General features: G+C 51.5%; 1 protein-coding gene across 1 annotated transcript in view; it reads left to right on the forward strand.

The window, feature by feature from the left end:
• Positions 1 to 24,837, forward strand: part of LOC102388048 (cytochrome P450 26B1) — a 32,348-nt gene extending 7,511 nt beyond the window's left edge. The window contains exons 3-6 of the mRNA XM_006034633.3: positions 12,913 to 13,188; positions 14,329 to 14,484; positions 17,239 to 17,520; positions 20,407 to 24,837. Coding sequence (XP_006034695.1) covers positions 12,913 to 13,188; positions 14,329 to 14,484; positions 17,239 to 17,520; positions 20,407 to 20,799 — 1,107 coding nt within the window. The 3' untranslated portion in view covers positions 20,800 to 24,837. The remainder of the gene's footprint in view (positions 1 to 12,912; positions 13,189 to 14,328; positions 14,485 to 17,238; positions 17,521 to 20,406) is intronic.
• The last annotated feature ends 913 nt before the right edge of the window (positions 24,838 to 25,750 follow it).

Genomic DNA, 25,750 nt, shown 5'->3' on the forward strand with positions numbered 1-25,750 from the left:
GAGTGAGAAACCTTTGGTGGAAATCTCAGGAGAGGGCAGTTTTAATAAAAACCACCTCGTCTTAGACCTCAGGAAAAGACAGAGGAAGCGGGGAAGAGAGTGGGTTATAGCAATGAGGTCATGGAAAAGAGAAGACACTTCAAATGCATTCGTACCTGACACAAGTGCCTTGCTGATTAACTAAGAAGCTGTACCTTGACTTGCATGGCTTTGTGCTTGCTTTATAAATCAGATGAGAAGCATTTTTTAACAAGGGGAGTTTTCCACTCTGTGCTCTCTCTTGATACCCAAACCCAGTTCCTTTATTTTTAACTGGAGGTGGGGGGCAGAAGGGGAGTGAAGTTGTCCTCACTTATCCGCAGGCCAGAACTGGGATCCGAAATCCAAACGCTTTTGAAATTTGTGAGTTGGGAGAGAGGGGACAGGTTCACATCTGAATTTCCCCATCTGACCCCCTCCGGCCCCATGGTTTTGGTTCTGATCCCAACTGGGAAGAGATCTGCTTCCCAATGAGGATGTAGCGGAGACCTCACAAGAACAGCTATTTTCTCCTTTCCAGCATCGCGATGGGATTAAGATTTTGATGCCACTCGCCTCCCCCCCGACATCCCAAGCCAGCCCCCAGCCCTAAGTGAGCGCTGTTTGCTCAGCTAGCATACCTCTACTTCCAGTCTGAACTCTGGCTGACATCATAAATAAGCGCGAGCCATTTTTGAGGATTAGGAGACAGGGGGAGGAAGCGAGAAAGAGAGTCTGTAGCATGCTAATCATTCTTAATAATGGTATTTTCCTAGAGCAACTGTTAAGCTTTCTCTTTCAGCGACATCCAGGTTTGTAGAGCGGGCTAAGCTTGCCGGCTCAGTTTTCTTTGAAAAAGGAGGCTAGGCTGATTCCTTCGCTTGGTCTCATCTTAATGAGCGTTACTTGAGGGTCAGCCTCTGGCGTGTCTCGCATCCTTGGGTGTTTGTGCGTAGACTGATTTCTATGCATTGCTGTTCCTATTCACCTGGCAGGGGCGCGACTCTTTCTTCTCCATGCACGGAGGCAGTTCCAAGTCAGTTGCTCGGTGATAAGCACAACGTGTTTCAAATCAGGAGAACTTAGATCATTTTGTTCTTGGCCGCATTGCTGCTCTCTGGCTGGTGTGCATAGGATGAGGACCAGCTTGATGCTTTACCGGGCCAGGTGCCTCTCTCGGACAGCGTTCAGGCTTCCTTTTGAATTAATGGTTTGCATCCTGCTGTTGACAAAACCGTAGACTTAGGACAACCTGACCACGGGTCCTGTATTGGTAGGGAATTGTGTGTTAAACCATCTGATCCATCCTCAACTTCAATCTATTTGGCAAGCCAAGTTAAGGCTGGTTTGGGCACATCTACATGTGCACTTTAATGTGCATTAGCCTATGTTAATGCACTTTAAAACATCACAACCCCTCCCCTCCCATGCTGTTTCATGAATATGCATTAAAATAGGCTAATACACATTTTTCTAGTACATCACAACGGAGGGCACTTTTACGCGTGCTCTGGAGGGTGGAGGGTGGAGCTTTAATTAGAGTGGCTCCAAGAGCCGCTCTAATTAAAGTGCCACCGTGTCTCGTATATCAGCATCTCTACACTTAGAAATAGCAGCAGGAGCGCTTGATCTAAAGCTTCTTCACCAAGCTTTAATTCAAGCACCCCCGCTGCCATTTTTAAGCGCAGGGATGCTGATGCACGAGTCACAGGGAGGTAATTGCCACGCTCCAGAAGACTCAATTAATTCACACTTGTGAAGAAGTGCCCGGAGGTACTAGATTTAATGCGCAATACCTAAAGCGCATTACTGAACGTGTAGACACGCCTGTTGCCTCTATTATTTGTCACCAGTCCAGATCAAAATGCTTCAGAGCTTCCCATGACAGCTCACTCCTTAGACTAATGGATAGCACCATCTTTTCTGGTAGTCATCTCTTTAGCTGATCATAAATGAAAAGGGGGGTGTATTTTTTGTTGTTGCTGACATTTCAAATTCTTGCAGGCAGGGGAAAGGGGGAAATACCTGCCCCCTCTAGAAACTGCTTGGAAAAGCACCAAAAAATGTTTGGTGAAAATCCCTTCTTGCTGAAAAGTTGCAAATTATTATTATTTTTTTAAATTTTGAACCAGCTCTGTTCATCTTGAATGTTTCTCGTCTTCAGTCTGTTACTCTTAGCAAGACCCTCTTGGCCTCCTTCTCCTCCCAGTTCCTGTCTCGCTGTCCTTGTTCAAAATGCATGAGCCTACCTGCGTAGTGAGATAACAGTGGATGTAAGGAAGGATGGAGAATCAAGCCTGCCGCTCTTCTAGGCTCCAGAGACAGAGCCCAGGTGGTGTGAATCACGATGATTCCTGTGAATTTAAAAGAGCAGCCCTCCTAGACTGTCTTCCTAGCTCGGCCATAGCCTGTGCTCCTAGAAAAGCCACTTTGCTATTTGGGCCTCAGTCTCCCCCTCCATAAAATGGGGTAGTTACTTTCCATCCTCCACAGGGCAACTCAGAATGCCCTAGAAAGCACTTTGAGATGCTTAGATGTAAGGTGCATGGGAAGAAGAAAGCCCCATTAACAAGCAACCCTCCACTTCCCCCTCCTATGTCTAGTTTAAGCTCCCCTGCAGGAGGCTGTCAAAGTTCATACAAGCTGGAGCGGGACCGTGGAAGCACCATGGCAATTTCTGCTAACCAAAGACAAACATTTCCCTGGAGGCTGTCGGCTATCGGGTTTGCACTGAAGGCAGCGACGAGCCTTAGCTGGCTCTTAAAACGCATTATCACCAGTGAGTTTCTCCAGGAAACTTGGATGGACAGAGTACACCGACACTGATGGTGTATTTTCCAACCCAGCGATTCTCCACCACGGTGCTGTGAGCTCCTTTTAGAGGCATGGCACCGTATTTGCACGGAAAGGTGTGGAAACACCTCCACCGGATTGATGTGAGATTTCAAGTAGGAATCCACAGCATGCAAACCCTTCTGCTCTGCTGTGGTCTTTCTGACTTCTTTGCAAGAGAAGAGTTGCTCTATTTTTTTCCCCCCATAGTTCAGAAGCGAGTGAAAAGGGTGGCGGGTTCCCTTCCCCCCTGGGCACTATGGGTGCTGATCGCACCCTGAAGGTTTCAAGGGGTTTAGACAGTTGATTGAAACATCTGCCTGAGATTTTCCCACCCCGGGAGCTCTCTGGTCACCCCTCACATGGATGGTGTTATCCCTCATTGCTTTCAGAAATATCAGGCAGATGGATATCAGGCCATCTCCGCTGTCGTCGTTGCTCACATCCTGTGTCTTCACGCGAGTCTGTCCTCTCGGCCTCTTGCTCGTTTCTTCTTACGTCGCAGTAAATTGCTCCTAATTTACCGGCACCTCTCTGGTCCTTTGCTGTCCCGAATGCAGTGCTGAGTCCTAGGTGCAATGCAGAAAAGGCAGCGTTACGTGGTTCAGTTGTTCGGTGGTCGTGAAGCTGATTTCTGCCTCCTATCTAACTCACTGGAAGTCAGCGCCGTTCCTCCAGATGTGCACCGGCATACACCAAATCCAGCCCTATGCATTTTGGGTGTGCGGGAGGATGCAGGCTGGGCTCGTACTCAGTGAGGAGAAACATCTGCTCTCCTGGGTGAGGTGGGATGCTGGGGAACTGGGGTCGTGCTTTATACAACGTGCATGCCCACCGGGAAATCCAGCTAGGGGAAATCAGCAGAAGAAGACAAGGGGATAGGTTTCCTCTGGATAAGAATAGCCAAATTGAGCTCATGAAAAAACCATGAGCCTCATGTTTCGGGGCACAGACTGATCACCCACCTGGGGTCAGGAAGGCATTTTTTCCGGTGTTGTCAGGATAGGAGCAGGACGGTGTGTGCAAGGGATGGAGGGTGATGCTTTCTTTAGGGGCCTCGAGCATCGGCGACCAGGATGTTGGACTAGACGGGCCCTTGGTCTATCCCAACGTGGCCATCTTAAAGCAGACGCAGCTGGCTCAGAAAAGAAACCCCCGCCAGGATGGGTCGAAATCCCAAACCAGGGGACTTCTGGAGGAAACAAACTGTGGCCTAACCAAGTGGCCTGCTTTGTCTCAGTGACCCAGGGTCCCAAACTACAACATTCATTAACACACTACAATTAACGTTCTGCCTTGGAGGCATACAAATGTTGAGCTTATTAGCACTGAGTAGAAAGGGCTGAAGCTTTAATATAGTTTGCAAGAGGATTAAAAACACAAAAGAGGCCATAAATTTGCAACCAAATACAAACCAGCTGCTGTGGGCAGGGGCAAGGGGAGGGGGGAGAAATGCACCTTTTGCATTACGAAAACTCCCATCCAAGACGTTAAAAGGTTTTATGTTTCCATTGAACCCTTTTGCCCTTGTTGCCGTGGATTATAAATCTTACAGTGGGAAGGAAACCATCTCCCTCCCATCCTGTGTCAACAAATACACTGGGCCTGATCCCCCCCACAGCCGAGCTGCTGTAAACCAGCATAGCTCCACTGGTCATTTTTGCTGGAGTTTCAGTGGAGCTGTACTTTTACTCCATGTGAGTAAATGCCCCGGGGGTGAGGGGGTTACATTCATGGGCAAAAGGACCTGATGCCAACCTCTGGCTGGCTTCGAAGAGTTCATGATCATGCCCTTAGATCTGCCATTGCGATGGGCGCGTTGGGTTTAAGCCAGACCCTCCTCTCTGCTCTGTGGGCGCAAATCCAGATTAATTCCAACAGATTAAAGCAAAAAGTGTGGGCTAACCACAACTCCTTGTGTTTTCACAGCCCCATTCAGCCTTGGAGGCTTTCAATGCACTTTACAGTGTGAGCTGCTAAAAGTCAGGGTATGCTCACAGAGAGGCGCGGGTATCCTGAGAGCTGGGATTTGGCTAATCTCAAGATTTTTGATATCATCCCAGGAATTTAAAGTTGTTCTTTACCTGTTCTGGAAAGGCAGCCGTGTCTGGGGTGCGACACCGCAAGTATTAACGGAGCAGGGTGGTTCTTGAAGAAGGCCATCTGCAAATCCTGCGATTACAAATAATTTTTCTGGTCTTTTACCTGAATGCATCCTCTGTTTTTTCAGTACGTAACTTTGAAGAGCAGAGCATCTCAAGTCATCTGGTCCATTCTGGTTGTTCATTACTTGGGTACCCGTCCGGGTCTTTGGTCTTAGGGCAGTGATTTTCAACAAGGGTGGCGCGAGAGCCCTTTAAGAGTACTGCCTGATATTAGCACCGTTAGGTGTGCAAATACTTATGCGTGATTCACAAGATAAACCCAGAAATTTCCAATAGGAAGCAACAGAAGAATTGCTCTAGGATTTTTTTTACCCATAGTCAAGAAACAAGTGAAAGCCAAGAACTGGCATTTTTTGAGGGGGGGCTCGAAGACCCCAAGGTTGAGAACCAGCATATGAGGGTAGTGGCTTTTCTTCTTTTGGACGCTGCTCTGCTCTCATGACTTGAGCTGATAGGCAGCTTTTTCCTGACACTTTGCTCCCATTTCCCCATTCTCAGTTTCATGCCATTACTTCTGCTTCCATTGGTCCTTATTGCTTAAACCTTGTATTGCCCCTGATGCCCCCGGGCCTAGGCACAGCAATCTTGTCTCGTCCCCCCACAGCCTTTAGGCAAGTGAGATCCCTCCAGCTCCTGTAAGTTAGTCTGTCTTTTCTGGTATAGATGTTTAACTCTGAGTGGTGGCACTGGTTTTTTATTGCATGGAGCCATTCATGCAAAGTCCTGGCACGTCCCCAGCAAAAGCCGGGCAGGGCTGGTGCGGACGGCGGGTTCTGCCAGCGTTGGCAGGTCCTTCGCCAACGAAATCCACCTCCTTGCAGACGAAGACAGACGACACACTGTGTCTTTGGATGCCAGTGAACCACCCGGGGTGCTCGCTGCCTTTGTTGGCTTTGCCTGCCTTGCCTTACAGTGCTGCCTGCATCCAGCCCATCGCAGTGAGAAATGCCATCACTTGAGTTCTGCAAAAATGATTTTACTCTGACATCAGCCTGCGCCCTGGACTGAATGGCAGGGAGGAGGGTCTGGAGGGGAAGGCGCTGCTCAGGGACTTACAAGACTGGGCTTCGGTGCCTGGCTCCGCCGCAGACCTTGGAAGACCTTGGGTAAATTGTTAATTGCTTTGTGCCCTGCTTCAGTGGTGCCACTGCCCCTTGCTTGCTTTGTGGGATCTGTTCCAGCTGTAGGATTTGGCTCTTGCTGTAGGTATGTACAGCACCTGGTATCGGGGAGCCTTTGTTTACCAGGAATATGATAGAAATGATTCCCGTTCCCTACAGTAACATAGGGTGGACGTCTTCCATGGTTCGGCCACGGAGTCTGACTAATTTTAGAAGTGTTTGGAAGTCAGAGTTCCTCTGGCATGTGCTTTCTTTAGAGAAAGGAGGGCGTGGGTGGCGTTTGAGCAGCTGAAAGGAAGGATTGCCCCATGGTTAGGCATCAGCAAGGGCACTGGGAGTCCTGGGTGTGCTTCACTTCTCTGCCACAGGCTCCCTGTGTGACCCTGACTCAATCACTTCGCCTCGCTGTCTCAGTCCTCCAGTACAGTGGGGATAGCAGCCCTGCATTGCCTCTCTGGGTCATAGGAAGGTGTGTGCCCCGAAGACATGCCAATGCGGGCCCTACAATACGGTAGCTAGATGCTGAACCCCAGTGGCTGTGTTTCGTGGTGTGTATTATATTTCATGGGTGGGTGCATCACTGAGTTCGGTCCGAGTAGGGGGACCGGGTGGAAGGTAATCTCGTGGGAGATACCTCGGGCCTGTGCACGTTACAGTACTTATTACACGCAGGCTCATATCCCTCCCGCCCTGCTTTCCCAGTGCTCTCAATGGAGCTGTTCTCCCTCCCAGACCAGCATCTCAGTAGCGGAAACTTTTTTGATCCGAATGCAGCCGCCGAAGCCAGCTGTGGGACGGAGATCTCGCACCCCGTCTGGGTGGAGGCCCCGTAGCTCCAGCTCCAGACCAAGGATCAGCTAATTTAGCTTTCCCAGCCACAGGTGTGTCTGCAGCTGGCGGAGCCAGGAGCCCATTGCAGCGCGGGTCACTGACACCGTCAGGGTTATACATGGAGGGCTCAAGGGGGGATTAAGTTAGGACCTGAGTGAGGTTAAGGCCGTGGCGACTTTTGGGCTTATTGGACTTGAGCAGAGAAAGGCTTTGATTTCTTTGTGATCTAGCAGCCCTCAGGCGTTTGGCTGGGAGAAGGCATGCAAGGAAAGCCCTGGGGAGCGGAAAGCATGTGTCTATCCACCGAGCAGGTGGAGCACGGACCAGATCGGGGCACGTTTCTCCCTGTAGTGCCAGCCTAACCGTGCTGCTGCCTTGGCCTGCAGTGACCGACTGGCCCGGACCGAGGCCCAGCAGCTCCCATTGCTCCAGGGTCAAGCTTTGGGGGGTGTCAGCTCTCAGTCGCCAGTGATATACAGGATAAAATCTTTACTGTCCTTATTCTTTCTCATTAGGTTCCTCAAACTAGGTATAGGCCAATACACCGAGGGGAGGTAGGGACTGGGTGGCCGGAAGAAAATGATGGTTGTGGAGCGGTGTAGTGCAGCATCCGTCTTGTCAAAGGATAGGCAGTGTTTTGGACCAAATCCTAGCCCAGATAGCAGTCCTCTTTGGTGATTTCTTCCCCAGCATGGATGCACGTGGAGAAGGCAGAGAACCACCCCGTCTCTTTGCTTTGCATGCGCACATGAAATGCAAAGCCCGTTTCTAAAGGGTGATGGCTGCAGCAAAGGTTATTTTTAAGGCACCTTATTTTAACACCCTTGGCTCTTCAGCGAAGTCCGTATGCACTCAGTCCCTACCCGCCTCGGCTTGTATTTTCACGCTGGCGGTCCTACAACATTTTCCCATGCAGCCGGCTCCCAAATTCATCACCGCATAAGATTTACGAGACCACCGAACCATCCCGTTGGGGTCTCCTGCTTCCAACCTGGTGCTGCAGAGGAAGGAGGATGACCGCTTTAATGCGGCTGCGGCCGGGAGGGCAGGGTCACGGCAAATACCGGCCTGGTCCTTGAAGCATGTGAGAAGCTATACCCTTGGCTCGCGCCGCGAGCTGGGCGCAACGGTTGCAGCTGCGGGGGACCCGCCAAAGCCAAAGTGGCCGTTAGAGGTCAGTGCCTGCCAGCAGATCGCTGCACGCGAGCGTACTGTTTGCGTTCCAGGAACGGGCCAAGCACTCAGGGGTGGCAGAGGCAGGGAATAGAAACGTGGTCCATACTGACGTTTGCTTAACTAAAGCATGCATTGCATTTGGAGGTCCACGCTCACGTCCTGCGAATGCTGCACCGATACGCAGAGGGAAAAAGTCTATTCTTGGAGCCTGTGGAGGAAACTCTCATGCAGCTAAAGAGAGCATCCTTTGTTCCCTCCTCTCCAGGCCTGGGCGGCTAGAGGAGACCATCTGCTTCTCTCCAGGTGGTGCGCTCTATGTATAACCTACCACCGGTACTGGCACCACCTAGACCCCTTTGCTATTAGCTGCAGCAAAGAGGCCAAGGACTGATTGGGAACCCCCCAACTTAGTCTGTTGGGTCAGGTTTAAGCAGGCTGGTGCTGGAGAAATGCAGGGTTTCATTCCCCAGGCCTGCCAAAACCAGCGTGCCGCGTGCACGCTAAACTCCCCTTACACTCAGCGCCGGAGCACTGTTGGTACAAGCCGGAAAGGTGGGGAGCTGGCTGCCATCCCCTCTGATGTGTCTCCAGGAACAGCTGAAACATGATGGGGCTACCGTGTTCACACCCAGCAGGGAAGAGGAGCTGCTCCTTGTCATGCGGGGCCCGAGCTCTCCGGGGATCCAGGGAGCTGAGACACCGGGAAGGAATTTTTCGCCTTTGGAAAACCATAAATCTTTAAATATCCTGTTTCCACTGCAAAAAGAGAAGTTTCCAGACGGGGCCGGATAGCCCGCGTTCTGGGTGGCGGTGCCTCCTTTTTGGGTGTCTGCACGGAGTTGTTTTAGAAAGGGCGTGCGTGCGTGTGTGCGTGTGTGCGCATCAAGTCGCCTCTTCAAAGAAGACGTGGTTTTCTGTCTCTGGCTCTGCCCTCGGAGGCAGCCAGATCGTGGCTAACAAGCCAGGAGGGATCCCGGCAGGGATGAGAGAGGGGCATAAATCAGCGTGTAAACCCCGTGACCTTTCTGGGAAGCACCGTGTGGATTCCAGGTGAGGAAAGGGGCAGGACGGGGGTGAGTTTGGAGCTAGCTACATCAGGTATCATCAAAGCATGTTAGAGATTCGCTCCCCCCCATCCAGCTCCTCCGGCTATGCAGGAATTTTGCCCAGGGGGGAGCCCATGTACTCTAGCCTTAGTGAACTCTGCAAGCAGGGTTTCCTCACCTTTTGGGAGAGGCTTTTTGCATCCTAATGGACTCTCCCTGCTGGGAAGCTCTTCTTGTTAGATCACCTGAAAAAATGCACCTTTAGTCGGTCTAATAAAAGATTATCACATCTGCCCAAAGAGCCCTTTCATCAGCTGCTCTCTCCTCCTGGCCTTTGAAGTTGCCTTTCTCTTCCTCCTTCCCCAGCCCCGCAGGGAAGAGGCTTGAGATATTCAGCAAGCGTTCGCTAGAGGGAGCAGGGATTTTAGACCAGACTCCAGAAACTGGAAGGAAATGTGTTTCTGGAGGAGAGGTGCTTTTTGGAGTGGATTTAGTGTGGCCATTGCATTGTGGAACTGGCTGTGGAGAGGGGGTCTGGACTGGGGAAATAAGGAGAGGCAGACCTTGGAGGTGACTGAGTTTGGAGAGAAAAGTCTGGGGCGGCGAGTGATGGGGCTATGGGGTTTAAATCGGTCTCAAGTAGGCGTCGAGCTGCAGCTAGGTGTTGGTGTGCTTCGCTTCTCTGCCACAGGCTTTCTGTGTGACCTTGAGTAAATCACTTAGCCTCGCTGTCTCAATTCTCCAGTAAAGGGCGGGGATAGCAGCCCTGCATCGCCTCCCTGGGTCATAGGAAGGTGCTTAGATACTGTGGAGGCGCTGGGACTACGCACGTGGAAGATGGCCCATCTCAATGCAGGTGAAGATCAATGGACCCGGAGGGAGGGAGCCTTGGGGCCGCTGGCGAACCTGGGCGCTGCAGGTAGCGCCCCGTTTGCTTCTGCCTGGGCCTGTTGTGCAGACGTGTGTCACATTCTAGTTGCACCGTCTACCTCGCACGGTCCTTTTGCAGTCGCTCGGGTACCATCGTGGCGCCTGGCACGTCAGCTATGCCATGGGCACGACGTGGACAGCGGTCGGTGAGGGGAGCTGTGTCTGTGCCCCGCGGGTCTCTTTTCCGGGGTGACTCGCAAGATACCAAATACTATATCATGGAAAATTCTCCCAGCAGCTGTGCCTTGTCTCAGGAGGGTGCTCCGCATCCCCCCAGGGATGGTGGAGTCGGTGGGATCCCTAGAAGGTTTGTTTAGCACCTTTTGGCTCCTATACAGTGAAGGCCAATGGGTAAATTTGGTCCCTCTTACTGCAGCTAGACTGTGTCTGCTTCCCCTGCTGCCTTGGGTATGTCTAGGCCCAGCCCAGCTCTGCCACAGACCCTCCCGTACGACACTGGGCAAGTCACTTAACCTCAGTGGCTCATCTGCAAAATGGGGAAACTGCACAGCAGAGTGCTCTGGTGGTCACTAACCCCGCTGACTGCCGGGGTAGAAACGGGGTCTTCCCGCTCCTTCCCTCATCTTGAGTGAGGTGAAGGTAAATTGGACATTATCGGGTGGCTGTAGCGGGTTGGGTTATAGAGCTAGGCAACCCCAGTCCCACCCAGTAAAGGGCACTGGCACACAGTGGCAAATATGGTGGTTGTCTGTACACCAGTAGCACTCAGAAGCATTGAGATGCCCATGGTGTTACGTGAAGTATGGACCAAACAGTCCCAATCCCAGAGACCTTCAATCCTAACTCTCAGGAAAGGGCGGGGGAAGGAAATGCCATTATCCCCATTTGACAGATGAACCACTGAGGTGAGGTAACTTGCCAAATGTAGTACAGGAAAGTCTGTGGCAGAGAGCGGTGGCTTGAGTCCTAAACCAGTGCTTTCCCCATTGTGATGTCCTTCCTCTTGGTTGCTTCAGTGCAGTATTGTTCCCTTGGCTCCACTGGGGAAACCGAGGCAGAGTTAGGGACACAATTGCTTCGAGCTGGAGATCGGGGCGTAGGAGCGTCTGTCGAGCCCAAGCTCTTACCTTTCAGCCTGGTCTTCTTTTACCTGCTCCGGTCTCTCTCTCCCTCGACACACATCTCGCAGGAGCCAAGCTAGCCTGAGGTTCCTGCAGGAGACGGAGCCAGGAGGGCTGGGACGTGGGCCCGGCCAAGCCAAGTCACTTGACACGCTGCCCGTCGGTCAGGAGCCCGTGTCCTCTCCGTGCCATGCCTGGCACAGACGCTCGGCTCTTTCCCACCCCTGAGCAGCAGCCGCCCCGCGCCGGCTCCTAGGTGCCAACAATCACTCGTGCACCTGGCGCCGTATCAAAGCCGATGTCCCGGTCACGGCGCCCGGGGACACGTCTCTTTCCCAGCTACTGGAACCAGCCTGGGCTCCTTTATTTTCCCCGTCTGCCTCAGTGGCCTTGTCCTTGCAGGGGGGGCACGGTGGCTGGGCTTGGCATCATCGGGTCAACGAGCTTTTTCCCCACCCATCGTTAAAAACAGAGGAGTTGAAAGCATCCTCGCACGAGAAGTCGAGACCCACCCATCTCTCCCCATTGCTTCTTCCGTCACCCTTTCTCCCCCTCCATTGCATATGATTTTTACCTACCAAGGGTGCTTGCCCTGGATATTCATAGAGTGTAATATTCATAGATTGCATTTATTTACCGGGCTGGGTGCAGAGAGCGGGGTCTACCCCAGAGCGATGGTACGGTCAGGCTATAGGTGAGGATGAACCCATTACAAAGCAGCAACTGTTGAGTCTCGGGGCCGAGGCGTTAAAGGGATCGAGGTGTAATTTTGCCCCGGTGCTGTATTAGAAGTGCGGGGCAGGCGTCAGGAAAATGTTACCTTCCCCTGCTAGTGCTGACGGCGGAGGAAATTCTCACATTCGCAGCTCCAAAGGTTACGTTTTTGGAGGGGCCTCGTCTGGATGTTGCTGGGGTGGGGGGACGGGACCTGCCGTCTCCCTTGCTGTGTGGCCCCGATGGAGGTGGGCGGTTGCGTGCTGCCTTTCTCCTGGAGCCTGGCTGGACGAGGGTTTCTCGGGCCCTGGAGTGTGGTTGTGTGTACGCGCGCGAGCGTGAGTTAATCAAAAATAACAAACAGCGCTTTTCCGCCCTGGCGCGGCGGGCAGGGGGTGCGGGGCACAGCATGAAAGCCTGTGCTGTGGAGGGAGGCGGTGGGGATTACAGGGCCGGGCAGGAGGCGAGGGCCAGAGGACAGGAACATTCCTCGCATTGCTGGGAACGTCGCACAACATCCAGGCCGCAGGAGCGGGCATGGGAGGGGGGCTGGGATGGGGATGGGAGCCAGGCCTGCCCATGCCAGCACTGCGCTTACTTGCAAAGCTGGAAAGCATGCTCTCCGTCGCCTGGGATCATACCCCGCACCCCTCCGCTGCTTTGTTATTGTAGGGTCTCTTGTAAGCGCCGCTGCTATCTGCCTGCAGGGTTGTCTGTGTGCTGGTTTTAAGCCTGGAGGGTCACCCGGGGGTGCTGGGATCCAGCCAGGAACGAGGAGAGCTCGCTTCTTTTCCTAGCTGTGCCACTGCCGACCAGGGTGACCTTGGCCAAGTCCCTTACCCTGCCATTCCCCACCCCCTTTGTTGAGTTCAGGCTATAAGCAGGCCCTCTGTGTTTCCGGGGATGCCTGCAGTACCTTGGTGCAGCGGATCCTGGTTGCCAGATCCTGCTCGGCTTTTAGGAGGACGCTGTCAAGACGGGCATGTTCTGATTGCAGGTGTTCTCCAAAATCTTCAGTCACGAGGCGCTGGAGAGCTACCTCCCCAAGATCCAGCTGGTGATCCAGGACACGCTCCGGGTGTGGAGCAGCACCCCCGAACCCATCAACGTCTACCACGAGACACAGAAGCTCACCTTCCGCATGGCCATCCGGGTCCTGCTGGGCTTCCGCATCCCCGACGAGGAGCTCAGCCAGCTCTTCGAGGTCTACCAGCAGTTCGTGGAGAACGTCTTCTCCCTGCCCCTGGACTTGCCTTTCAGTGGCTACAGGAGGGTAAGAGGCTTCCCCAAATGCTGCCTAGGGTGGGGGGTCCTGGGCTCAGCTTAGCAGGACAGTGTCGTGGTGTCCGGCACTGGTTTGGGATTAAGGAGGTGTTCCTTGCTCTGCCACAGATTCCCTGTGTGGCCTTAGGGTAGTCACTTAACCCATCCTGTGGGTTAACCCATCCTGTATATTGGGGCAATACCCCTGCATCACACAGGGGAACCCGTTAATGGCTGGAAGTGCTCAGACGCTATAAAGGGATCAGCGCATGCCTAGGTGATGGGGGTGGAAAGGAATCAGGGTGCCTATTGCTTGCCTTCGTGTTCGTTCTCTAGTCCCTGATGCAGAAATGCTCGGGGATCCCGCTCTCGGTTCCTAGGCCCGTGCAGTCTGACACAGGGAGGATTAGGTGGAGTTTTGCTGTTTTTTTAGCAGGGGATTTTCTTTGTTCGTACCACCTAACTTGACTGCCATCAACTCTCCGTGCCCGGCTTTTACTCATGTATTTGACTGCTTGAAAAGCACCCGGAAACCAGCTTTTCCTCTCATTTCTAGTTTCTTTCCAATCTTTCGATGGAAGGCTGGAAAAGTCAGCTGTTTTTAACAACGAAAAACGTTTAGTTTTTATTCTTGTCCTGAATCCAGAGACCTCAGAGAGCAGCAGATGTTTGAAAAATTTCTTTTCCATTTGTTTCCCACCCCCATTACAAACTTTCCTCCTGTTCTGACCCAGCTTTCTGAGAGGGATGCTCCTCTCAGTGGTGCTCCAGGGATGGGATGCTTTTGAGATCCTCTGCAGAAAAAGGTGCTGGCTAGGAGCCTCAGCCTTGCTCTTGCAAACCTGCCGTTGCTTTTGGGAAGGCAGCTGGGGAATGACATTGCATTCATGGGAAGAGGAGTCCTCCCGTGGGATGTGGTGGATTCCTTTAGGGGAGGAAATGTGACACGGGATGGGGAGATAAAGGGTGTGAGAACTGGGGATGTCCAAGGACGTTTGCCCAGGACTTCTTTCTAGCACTGTGACAACTTGCCATCCCATGCAAATTGTAGGTCCCTTAAAGCTAATTTCCTCTGGGTGCCCTTGGGTGGACGAGAAGCTGCGATGCCCCGGCTTCTCATTTCGCAGGCTGACGGCTTGTCGTTTTCTAGGGGATCCGAGCACGTGAGACCTTGCAGAAGGGGCTGGAGAAAGCCATTCGGGAGAAACTGCAGAACACGCAGGGCAAAGACTATGCCGATGCGCTGGATATCCTGATAGAAAGTGGCAAGGAGCATGGCAAAGAGCTGACCATGCAGGAGCTGAAGGTAAGGACGTCCTCCCGGGTGAAGCCAGCTGTTTCCAGCTGTTCCACCTCCCTTAATGCACTGATGTGGGGCCGCTTGCTGTCTGGTTCCTTCTTCCCCTTCCCCAGACAATCCCCAGGCAGCTCGAACACAAGACAGGAGGAAGCCAGCAAGCTGAGGGCGAGCTCAGGGCTGCAGGGCAGAAGTAAGACCCAGGGGCTGCCGTCGCATGGGCGTGCTGGCAAAGCTGCCTTTCAGTCCCTGCCGGGACTCTGCGGTTCGGCAGCCCGGCCATTTCCCCCCGAGCACAGAGAGGTCATTCACTGTGTTAGTCTGACGTCAGGGTGGATTCGTACCTTGTAGACTCGCTAAATTGGAGGCAAAGAAATGAGCTTTCAGGAGCCTGAGCTCACTCCATCAGATGCCCTGCGAGGCCAGGCCCAGAGCAGCGTGTTTCCCCAAGAGCCGTGTTTATTTAGCGATCCTATCCAGGCCTCCACAAAGAGTATTTCTGGGAACCGCGTCGCTGCGGCATAGAGGTGCTCTCTGTTTGCAGGCACGCGGCAAACACGGACCCCAGTGCTGGGCCCTGGACCGCTCACGGTCCTGCTTCTCACTGCGACAGGGGAGGGGACGGGGGGCAGAGCGGGGAAGCAACTTTCCTCCAGGCACAGAAGCCACCGGTGTGTGCCCGTTCCCGGCAATGTGTCCTCTCTGCCGAGGGGGTTCCCCAACCCTATCTCTGGCTCTCAGCTCCATCTATCTTGTTCCTGGGAACACGCTGCAGCCGGGCGCCTCGTTTCAGAGATGCAGCTTGTTGGCTCGGACCCAACAAGTAGCTGAAACTCAGCAGCGCGGGTGGTGCTGAGAGGAAGAGGAAAGGCTTCCCACGGGGACGTTTTCTGCTTCCTATGACACGGGAGTGATTGGAGCGGGGCTGTTGCCGGCTGTGCCGTACTTCGCACAGAGCTCCCCGTTGTTGTCCTTTGCTAAATCTGTTTGAGATGGAGCTGGCCTGCGGGTGGCTTTTGTGTGGTTCGTGCCTGCAAATCTCCAGGGCCGTCAGCTGGGCATATGGCTGCAGCTGGAAAGGAAAGGCGTGTATATAGGCTGGAGCATTGGGTTGAAACCCAGCTCGGGTTGTCATTGCTACCTGCTGCATCTGTAGCAGCTGGTGAGCTTCAGCCCGGCTCCTAGCAGACAGGTACTTGCCTCATTTGCTGAAACAATAGCAGGTATAGGTATACCTATAAGTTCAGAGATGATACCTTTTATTAACCCAACTGAGTCTAATATTGGTAATAATACCTATTATTGGTCTAATAAAAGGTATCGTTTCTGAACCAAGAGTTCTATTTTTTTTTGCATTTCTTTTGTCTCGGGCCAACACGGCTACCAAATCCACCCCGAGACCTGCTATTGTCATCGTTGCCAATTGGATCGGGAGAGGGGGCGTATTGCCGTGGAAAATGGAGATGCTTTTTCAGCCCCCGGGGTGGTGTTACTGGGCCGGGCAGAGGGTGGCATGGAGCCAGGGGAGGACAAGGGAGGGGGCGAAGGAGAGTAGAAACTTTCCTGCCCGTGGGTCTCGCGCACCACTCAGTTGGGCTGTTGCACGTCCAGACCAGGCGGCAGGTTCTGGTTGGGGTCAGGAGCAATCCGGATATGGCCCCCAGTGCCTGCGGGACCAGCCAGGAGGTTGCTTACCCCTTCCTCTGCCAGGGACAGGCGGAGCGGGGTAGGCGAGTGGGTGGTTTTGCTGGGATGCTCGGCAGAGCCAAGGGGAAGCCCTGCAGAGCTGCAGTGTTGTGTGTGCACACATATGTGTGCATGTGTTTGTGTCAGTGGGGGAAGCCAGGGCTGAGTCCACTCCCCCCCCAACCACCCTAAAGCACACAAGGACATGTCTCTCCCTTGGCTTGGAAAGCATCCCTGACCTCTTCAGTGACTGCCTCCTCCTCGGCCTGGCAGCAGGGGCCTTGGCCCGGTGCTGGGTGAACGTGCTGTTCCCGAGGCATCCCAGTCTGGCAGGAAGGCCATTTGTGAGCAGGGGTTTGTGGCTTGGAGGTTGGGAGGGGGTGGCAGGCCCATGGGAAGCCTCACGACCAGGGGACTGGAAATGGGGCCGATCCCCTGACGTCATGAGATGGGGAAGGCAGAAATGATCCATCCCAGGCTGCAGCTCATCGGCTCAGCTGCTCCATTAATGGCTCGGGCTGGGGTTTTAACCTCCCCTGGCCCCAGGTCTCGGTGGCACTCTCTTAACTTGTCATTGGTCTCCCTGTCCTGCATTTTTCTATCCCTTCTGTCGTGGGGGAGATGGATGGTACTGTTCACGGGAGCCCTCCCAGCCCGACTCCCTTCATCGTTCTGCTGATGCCTTCCAGCTCTGTCCCAAAGCGCGCGCTGGGGCTCATCTGTCACCAGATGTCTTCTGAGTGGCTCTTTCCAGTTGTGCCAATGTGCACGATGGAGATATGATCTCTTTGGGGGCTGGGCTGAGACCAAATGGCTCATTGCAGTTGTGAAATCCAGTGAGCGGAAGGCGAGTGCTGTAGGAGGATTGTGTTGCAGCAGCCCTGTATTGCCTCCCTGCATCCAATGCCTGCTCCAATGCATGTATTGCAACAGCCCTGTATTGCCTTGGTGCAGAATCACTGCTTCGGGCACGATCATAATATAAATGGTGATTTATTTGTCTATTAGGCAGCGCCTTCCGTAGTCAGCTGTGTTTTGTCCTTGCAGCACGTAACGTGGGCTTCCTTCTGTTTTCAGGACGGCACTTTGGAGCTGATCTTTGCTGCCTACGCGACCACGGCCAGTGCCAGCACCTCTCTGATCATGCAGCTCCTCAAACACCCCCGGGTCCTGGAGAAGCTGCGCGAGGAGTTGAGGACCAAGGGCATCCTCCACAACGGCTGCATCTGCGAGGGATCCCTCCGGCTCGACAACATCACCAGCCTGCAGTATCTGGACTGCGTGATCAAGGAGGTGCTGCGTCTCTTCACTCCCATCTCTGGAGGGTACAGGACAGTCCTGCAAACCTTCGAGCTGGATGTGAGTATTTGAGCTCTGGGTGCATCTTGCCACATGCCTCCCAGTGGGACCTGACAAGTTTAGGATGGTGTGTGCCAGGGTCACTTGGGCTTTGGGGACAAGCAAGGGGTGCCAGGTCCATATGGACAGTTTTAGGATGGTGTGTGCCAGGGTCACTTGGGTTTTGGGGGCAAGCAAGGGGTGCCAGGTCCATATGGACAGTTTTAGGATGGTGTGTGCCAGGGTCACTTGGGCTTTGGGGACAAGCAAGGGGTGCCAGGTCCATATGGACCGTTTTAGGATGGTGTGTGCCAGGATCACTTGGGTTTTGGGGGCAAGCAAGGGGTGCCAGGTCCATATGGACCGTTTTAGGATGGTGTGTGCCAGGATCACTTGGGTTTTGGGGGCAAGCAAGGGGTGCCAGGTCCATATGGACAGTTTTAGGATGGTGTGTGCCAGGGTCACTTGGGCTTTGGGGACAAGCAAGGGGTGCCAGGTCCACATGGACATAGTGGGTGGAGGATCTTAGAGACTACGGCAGCGATTCTCAACCAGGGTAACGTGAGATCCTTTCAAGGGGGATGCAGGGTGTTGTACAACATGAGCACTGTTAGGTGTGCAAACACCTGCATGTGAGTCACAAGATAAATCCAGAGATTTCCAGTAGGAATCCATTGGATCAAACCTATTTTGACCTATTGGGTGTCTTTCTGATTTCTGTGCAACAGAAGAATTGCTTTGTAATTTTTTTTGTAGGCAAGAAAGGAGTAGAAGTTCAGAGCTAGCATTTTCCAGGGGGTGGGAAAGCAGGACTTTGGTCCCCCTGCTTTACCTGCGGCAGATTCAGATGTGATGTCTTGTGTTACGTCGGGGCTGACAATAGTTTTCTGAAGAGTTTAGATGATGGATTGGTATAGGACGGCTTGGCCAGGGCTGATCCCGTCTCAGGCAGGAGGTTAGGTGAGATGTGATCTCCGAAGGTCCCTTCCAACCTGACTTCTCTGTGATTTCTATGATCTGACTGTTGATGCAGAGTATGGAAAGGATCTTTTTGAACCTTTCCACATAACTCAGACAGGGGGGAATACATTTTGCACAGCCATGCAAACAAGGAGATGTAGAGGGTAGTTTTTTGGCATGGTGGTCTGGGTACAGCAGGATATAATCTGTATTGCAAGTCTCATTTATGCTACGAGGCTTTCTCAAAGAGGAAGGTTTTGCAGCAGTTGAAATATGTGGTTTGGGAGAAGATCAGGTAGTGCACAATCTCTTGACAGTTGCACGGGGGATTATTAATATTTATCTACACACTCGTGCATGTTCACAGCCTGATTTGGGCACAAGGGATCACAGGCTGCTCCTTGTTGCATGCAATGAGTGAAGCTTGCACGGGGCTCGATACCTACATAGCAATTTAACCCAGAGAGAGGATGAATTCGAGTCCTACTGGTGGGAGATCAGTGCAGTCGCTCTGTGTCCCCCGTGGTACAACTGACTCACAATGTGGCCCGTGACCTGGCACCAAATCTTCCAGGCTGCCAAAGATGAGAAAAGTCTAAATGTCGAAAGAGAAACACATGATGGCTTTGAAGCCAAAACCTAAATTGGGGTGTGACAGGGGAAAGGTTGTTGCAAAGGGAAGCTACAGCCTTTTGGATGACAGGCTGGTGACTCACCATAATGGATGGAAATTTCTACTGGCAAAACAAACCGTTGAGAGAGACCCGGCTGTCGCAGCAAATCTCCGCTAATGTCCAGATTGGAGTCAGACACCGTTTAAAGTCATCAGGGGAGGATAAATCCCCCTATGTACTCATCAGTGCTTTCTCTGCACACCCGGGCTCTAATTCGCATTATGGGCGTATGCTGTTACGTGTGTAGGGGAACGGGGCGTGCCGGTGCCTCCTGTATAGCTTGTGTGGACATTGCAATGGGAAGGGCTGAATGACAAGTGGGAGGAAAGCAGAGGTGTGAGAAAGCTGTATTTTCCTGCATCGTCGGGTGGTTTAGATGCTGAGGTCTCTAACTGGTTTAAAGGGAAGTCTTTCAAGTTGCACTCATGTAAATAGACTAGGCAGGGGTTAAAGGGATGAAATCTCGTTAGATCAGCTCACAAAACCGAGCTACAAATATTTCCAGCTTGCCTCACTTCCCCCCAGGTTGGCTATTCCTTGTGTTTTTGCAGGCTGTTTCTATGAAAAATAAGGGGTCTTTTGGGTTTTTGGGGGGGTGATCTCTTTTATTGGACCAATTGCATAGTTGGGAGAGAAATTTGATGAGCTTTTGGGCACAAAGTGGGTGTGGGCTAATTGTGTCTCATGTATTTCCTGGACTGTCACAGCTACAACAACCTTCCAACCGTTTTATTTTGGAAAGCTTAGCTTTTTCGCCTTTCCTGCTTCTTGTGAAAGAGCCATAAAAGCAAAGCGAGACACAAAGATTCACATCCTGCAGCTGCCTAGGCAGGGGAGAAAGTTTTGTGGGGGCATAAATGGATCGGAGCATAGCTGGCTATCCCAAGGACAAGGTGCTGCCTAACATACAAATAAATCACCACTTATAGCATGGTCGTGCCCAGAGCAGTGAGTCCTAACCAAGGCACCCCAGCACCCTGCGGTGCCACAATAGTCTTTTAAGGGTGTTAAGTGCCACACGATATTAGCACTGTTAGTCGTGCAAACTCCTACACATGATTCACAAGAGAAACCCAGGGAGCCCAGAGCATTACAGATGCTTTGACCTGTTCTGGGCTGGCTGAGTTCTTTGCAACAGAAAAATGGATCTATTGATTTTCTGGCAACTGGGATTGATATGAGATTTCTTTTCTCTTTAGTGTCTTTACATCTATTCTGTTAATGGCCACGTGACACTGATGCATTTCTTGTCTTTCTTTCCCCTTCTCTATAGGGCTTTCAGATCCCCAAAGGCTGGAGTGTCATGTACAGCATCCGGGACACCCATGACACCGCCCCGGTATTCAAGGATGTGGACGTTTTTGACCCGGACCGTTTTGGGCAGGGTCGCACCGAAGACAAAGATGGCAGGTTCCATTACCTCCCCTTTGGTGGGGGCGTACGGACCTGTCTTGGCAAGCATCTGGCCAAGCTTTTCCTCAAGGCGCTAGCCATTGAGCTGGCCAGCACAAGCCGGTTCGAGTTGGTCACCAGGACTTTCCCTAGACTCATGCTGGTGCCTGTGGTCCACCCGGTCGATGGACTCAAGGTGAAATTTTTCGGACTGGATTCCAACCAGAACGAGATTTTGACGGAGACAGAAGCCATGTTGGGGGCAACGGTGTAAACCAACTCCTGCTCACACCTGCCCTCCGCTGGGGGGAGAGCAGATGGGGGCCAGGGGCGGGGGTGGGCAGGGGGAAGGACGCCAGAAGACCACACCAAGAAGATGCTTCTCCACAACGCTAACTTTGCCGAACCTCCAGGTCGAGGCTTTCCCCGACAACGAAGCTGCCAAAATAATAGTTTATTTCCGTGGGGGAAGTCCAAGGAGATTGAGGGGGGTGTGTGCATTGCTGATGATGCTTTTGTTTAAACGAAGAATTCCAAGTCTGACCATACACAGTATATGAATATTTTAAATCTTTATCTATTTCTGCTGCAAGGGAGAGCTTGGAGGATGCCTTTGGTGGGAAAGGCTTTGGAAATCACCTGGTAGCCCAAGGTCTGTCTGCTCCACGGGCCAGGAGGCAGGGGCAAGAACTGGTGATGGCAGGCTGTGACTTCCGGTGGCCTTTGATCTTTTTGAACAGTGTTAAATTAGTTGGTGAAAACAGTGTTGTTTTTCCTCTGCTTTCTTACGGGGCGAATGAGGAACCCATCTCTTCCCTATCTCCAACCCCCTGACCCCTCCAAGCTGCATCCAACTCCGATTTATCTCCCGGTGGTTTGGAATTTGGTGTCCAGGTGGAAGCAGCCCCGTTCCCACCATGCCCGGGGTTGTCTTGGTGGGGAATGGCATGCAAAGTCCCCCCCATGGCCAACATGGCTTTGGCATGACTGTGGCACTGCTGCAGTGTGCTCTAGGCTGCTCAGGCCGGCAGGCTGGGCTGGACCGGGTGCTTGATTCAGCCCATGCTTCGTGAAGAAGGAAGCCTGGTGGGGCAAATTTCCAGGCCAAGCATTGCTCTCTGATCTGGGTCGTGGCCTCTCATCAGCCTCGATGAGAGCTGCCCTCACGTCAGAGAGCAGACTGGGGTCCTCGACACGTCCTTGAAGCTGGCTTCTGCTGCTACGTGGCCTGTGTGTATCTGCTCCTTTCCTCTTCTCCTCTCTTTTTTTTTTTTGTTGTCAAAACCCAGGCAACTGCTTTTTTCCAGCGAGTCATGTGGTGTTGCTTTCTCTCCGTATCTCTCAGGCCCTCTGGCGTGTGCACTGATCTCTGAACCGCGTGTATTTTGCAAACTCTGCTGGGGTTCTGCCAAGGCAGGTGACGCTGCAGTGTGGCCAGTTGCCTTATGTGCTTGGGACAGCTACACAATTAAGCCTTCTCCCCCAAAAAACCCTTTAGCTCCACTCTGAGTTCCCCTGCGTTTATCCCTTACCCTTCACCCACTTCTATTAAAGGCATTCATTTAAAAAAACAACAACAAAAGGATTTATGGGTTGTCTTCAGTTTTTTTTGAGGTGGGAAGGTCTTGGAGGGTGGAAGATGAGTCTTAAGGTGCCTTCTGAGTTCACCCTTCCATCCTCAGCATCTTGCCTAGGTGAGCATTTGACCCCAGAGAGTGAGATGCTGGCCTCGTACAGATGTTCAGTGTCTCCCCGGAGAGTTGCTGCACTCTCAGGAGAAACCCATGCATGCACAGATGTTCAGGCTTTTTCTCTCAGAGTAAAAATGGCTGCTCCAGGAGAAAAATAACCAGGGTTAAATCACTCCCAGGAGAGTTTCTCCTGAGAGAGTGAATGTCTGTCCATGCCAACCATCAGTGCAGCCCTCATTGGGAATTTGGTAGGTCACAGGTTGCCAAGGGCAAGCTTGGAATGGCTGTGCTCCTCTGGGGTCCATGCTGCAGGGTTCGGGTTCAAATGTCAATGAAGCTCCGGGGTGTGTTTTGTTAATGGTGCACCTTTGCTGTGAAAAACAGAGGGTCTGCTTGTCTTCAGACGTGCTGAGCATGCACGGTTTGCTGCTTGGACTAGCAGGGTGCGGGCGCATCGTTTCAGAGAGCCCTACACTCAACCAGAATGGCTGCATCTTCTTTTGCTTTCCTGGTGGCTAATAGCTGGGAGCTGGACTAACCCCCTGCACTGCCACTACTTCTGGGCAGCAGCAATCAATGACTGGTGAAATCAGGGAAATCTCTTTCAGCGGTGTCCAAGACATCTTTGTTCATCTGTGCTCCAAGACCTGAGTGTAAACAGACTTTCTGTGGCTGCAACCATCTCCATTCTGTCCTCTGTTTCAACAGAGGCCCCTCATGCAGTGTGACAGGCAGAGAAAGGCAAACACGCAACCAGAACCGAGGCCTTTCTCAATGTTGGTGGCAATAGATGCAACGTGTGAGTAAGGCCACTTGTTTTTTCCTTTATTTTGAGGTCAGGATAAGTCAGAGGAAGTTCAATCAGAAGGAATGAAATTCCCACCGGGTTTTCCAGGGGTTGCAGGCTCCATTCTTGACTCATTGGACTTCCAAGGAAGTGTTGATTGAAAGATGTCAGTGGCAGCACTAGCCAGCCTTTCATCCGTCCAGGACTTTGGCAGCCCCTTGGAAGGGGAAGCCCTAAATATATTAAGTCCAGCAGCCAGAACTCCTCTAGCCGTGTGTAGATAGACAGACACCCCGCTCTGCTTCCCGAGTCCATGGGAGAGTCCGTTGTCTCTGAGGCTTGCTGTTATATTGTCTCTCTGTGGTCCATTTTGCAGAAGGGTTTTATTTCACATGAATCAGGGTTCTGGATCTGGGGGAGGAAATTCTAGTCCAGTTCTGGGTCTCGCAGCTGATCCATAATCTCTATGACAGCATGAACCAAGACCCGGTGTGAAATCCCACCAAGCTAGAATTTGTATCCCTCAGGCCTATGTCTCGCAAGCAAAATCTGCAATCCGGATTTGGGTCTTTGGTGGTCCGAGACCTTTCACGGGAACATCCCAGATCCAGGCTCGTGAACACACTGCTTGCATTTTTGATGGAAATGCGACTTCTCTGGGATAAATTTGGCTTATAGGAACCTGGGCAGGATGAATCTGGGGAGTACAAATGATTGGGTAGGGAAGGGGATGACGCTGATTTGAGCATTGCAGAGCCTTCAGAAAGAGTTGTTCTTAGGTTGGGCAAACACGTGTCTCATTGTACACGTCTCCAAAGTGTTTCCCGGTGAGCTACAAAAATAAACACTGAAAATTACAGGGTTTGGGGTGGAAAATTGTCCAAAGGCATCAGTCTACAGGACAAAAAAAAGAAGAAAGAAAGAAAAAAAAAAATCTAGAGAACCACTGTCTTGATATATAATCCTAAAGGGTTGGATCATTTGATTTTTCCGGCCTCGTTAACTTCCGTTTTCCAATTCTCTCCAGAAAAAAAAACCAGTTGAACCCACAATCTTTTCAATCGTAAAACATTGTTTGGTGGAGAACAGGACAAAGAAAAGTAGTAGTGGTGGAGAACATGGGTAACGGGAAGGATGGGGAGCTTATTGAATTGTTCCAATGGTTTTGGTATCTTTGGATCAAGCCCTATCAACAAAAAAATCAGCAAAATTTGTCGGAGATCCATTTAGAAGGGCATTGCCCTTAATTGGTTTGGTAAGAACTCAGCGAAGGGTTTTGTTTTAATTTTTGTTTTTTAAATTTCATGACAAAAGAAAACCAAACAGGCTTTTGAATGATTGACTGATGGAGAGAGAGAATGTAAGATGCATACATCTATTATATGTGTGTGTGTGCGGGTATACACATAAGTGTGTGTATTTTATCTAGACATAAATAGGTCATGCTTTTGATTTACCATTCCTAACTAATATAACTTGACTAAAAAAAAAGTTGCTGCAGTGGGTTTGCAGAATAAAGCACTTTGAATCTCAGAATTTTGTTTTTCCTAGCACAGTCCAATTTGCTATAATATTATTTTATACACAAAGTTTTTTTGTTTTTTTTTGGTCTGTCTTTATAAACTATTATAAGTACTATTTTTGTTATAATTCAAAATAGATATTTAGTATAAAGTTTTGCTGTTAAATATTTGTTATTTAGTAAAATATGAATTTTTTTCTCTATTGTAAACATTGTCTGGAAAAATATTAATATGTTTTTATCACAGTCATTCTTAATATTAAAAAAAAAAGAAAAAAGCACTTGTGGGGTTTTTTTGGTTATGAAAGTGGTGCTGTGTGAACATGTGTTTCAGTCATGTGGTTTTTAATGTGTATATAATATTATATGTCACATATTAAAATGAATGTTGTGTATTTTGTGATCTTAAAAAATAATCGGTGTGGCTATTTTATAGACTTCCATAATAAAAAGAGTTGAATCTCCAGACATTTGTCTCTTATTTTGAGTCTGCCTGTCACCTTTTGAGTGAGGGATAAAAGCCCTTTACATCTAGGGGCTCTGCCAACCTATAAATATTGGGCTACATCCTAATTTGCCTGCTCTTGGGGTTCCTTGCACTCCTCTCTGAAACTGGTTACGGTTGATAAAGGGCACTGGGCGAGAAGGACCATGTGTCTGATCCCTTTTGGCAATTCGATTCCTCTGCAAGCAGGCTATGTTCCTGACGAGGGCCCTGTTCCTACAATCAGATCCATATGGTCAGACCCTTGTACCCTTCCCTACCGAGCCTCAATCGTGCTGTACACAAGTGCAAAGGTTTTTTCTGAATTGCACCACTCTTCGGCATTGGAGAATGATGTGGAGTTGGCAGCCCTGGTGCCCTGAGTTGTCCTGGGACAGGCCCAGCGTGGGCACTGCTAGTGCCAACTCCTTCACCCACTCAGTCCACCCAGAGGGATGCCTGCCAGGGAGAAGGGAATTCAGCCTCAGTTGACCCAACCTGTGGCCCCTGTGGTAGAAACACTGGGTTTTGTGACGGGGACATCCCCCCGCTACTCCACAATGACCAGAGCAGAGCTTGCCACCCCCCACAATAAGGTGGGCTGCCCTTTCCCCCTTCTTTGCAGAGCTGCCCTCCCTGACAGCTGGCCCCCACATCTGGCTGAGCTCCTCCTTATGCCCTCTACACCCCCGACCAGATCACTTGGGCTGGGTGCTCCTGCCCCTTCCCTTGCAGAAGGAG

This window comes from Alligator sinensis, unplaced genomic scaffold (assembly GCF_000455745.1).
Source record: "Alligator sinensis unplaced genomic scaffold, ASM45574v1 scaffold12_2, whole genome shotgun sequence".
Lineage (NCBI taxonomy): Eukaryota > Metazoa > Chordata > Crocodylia > Alligatoridae > Alligator > Alligator sinensis.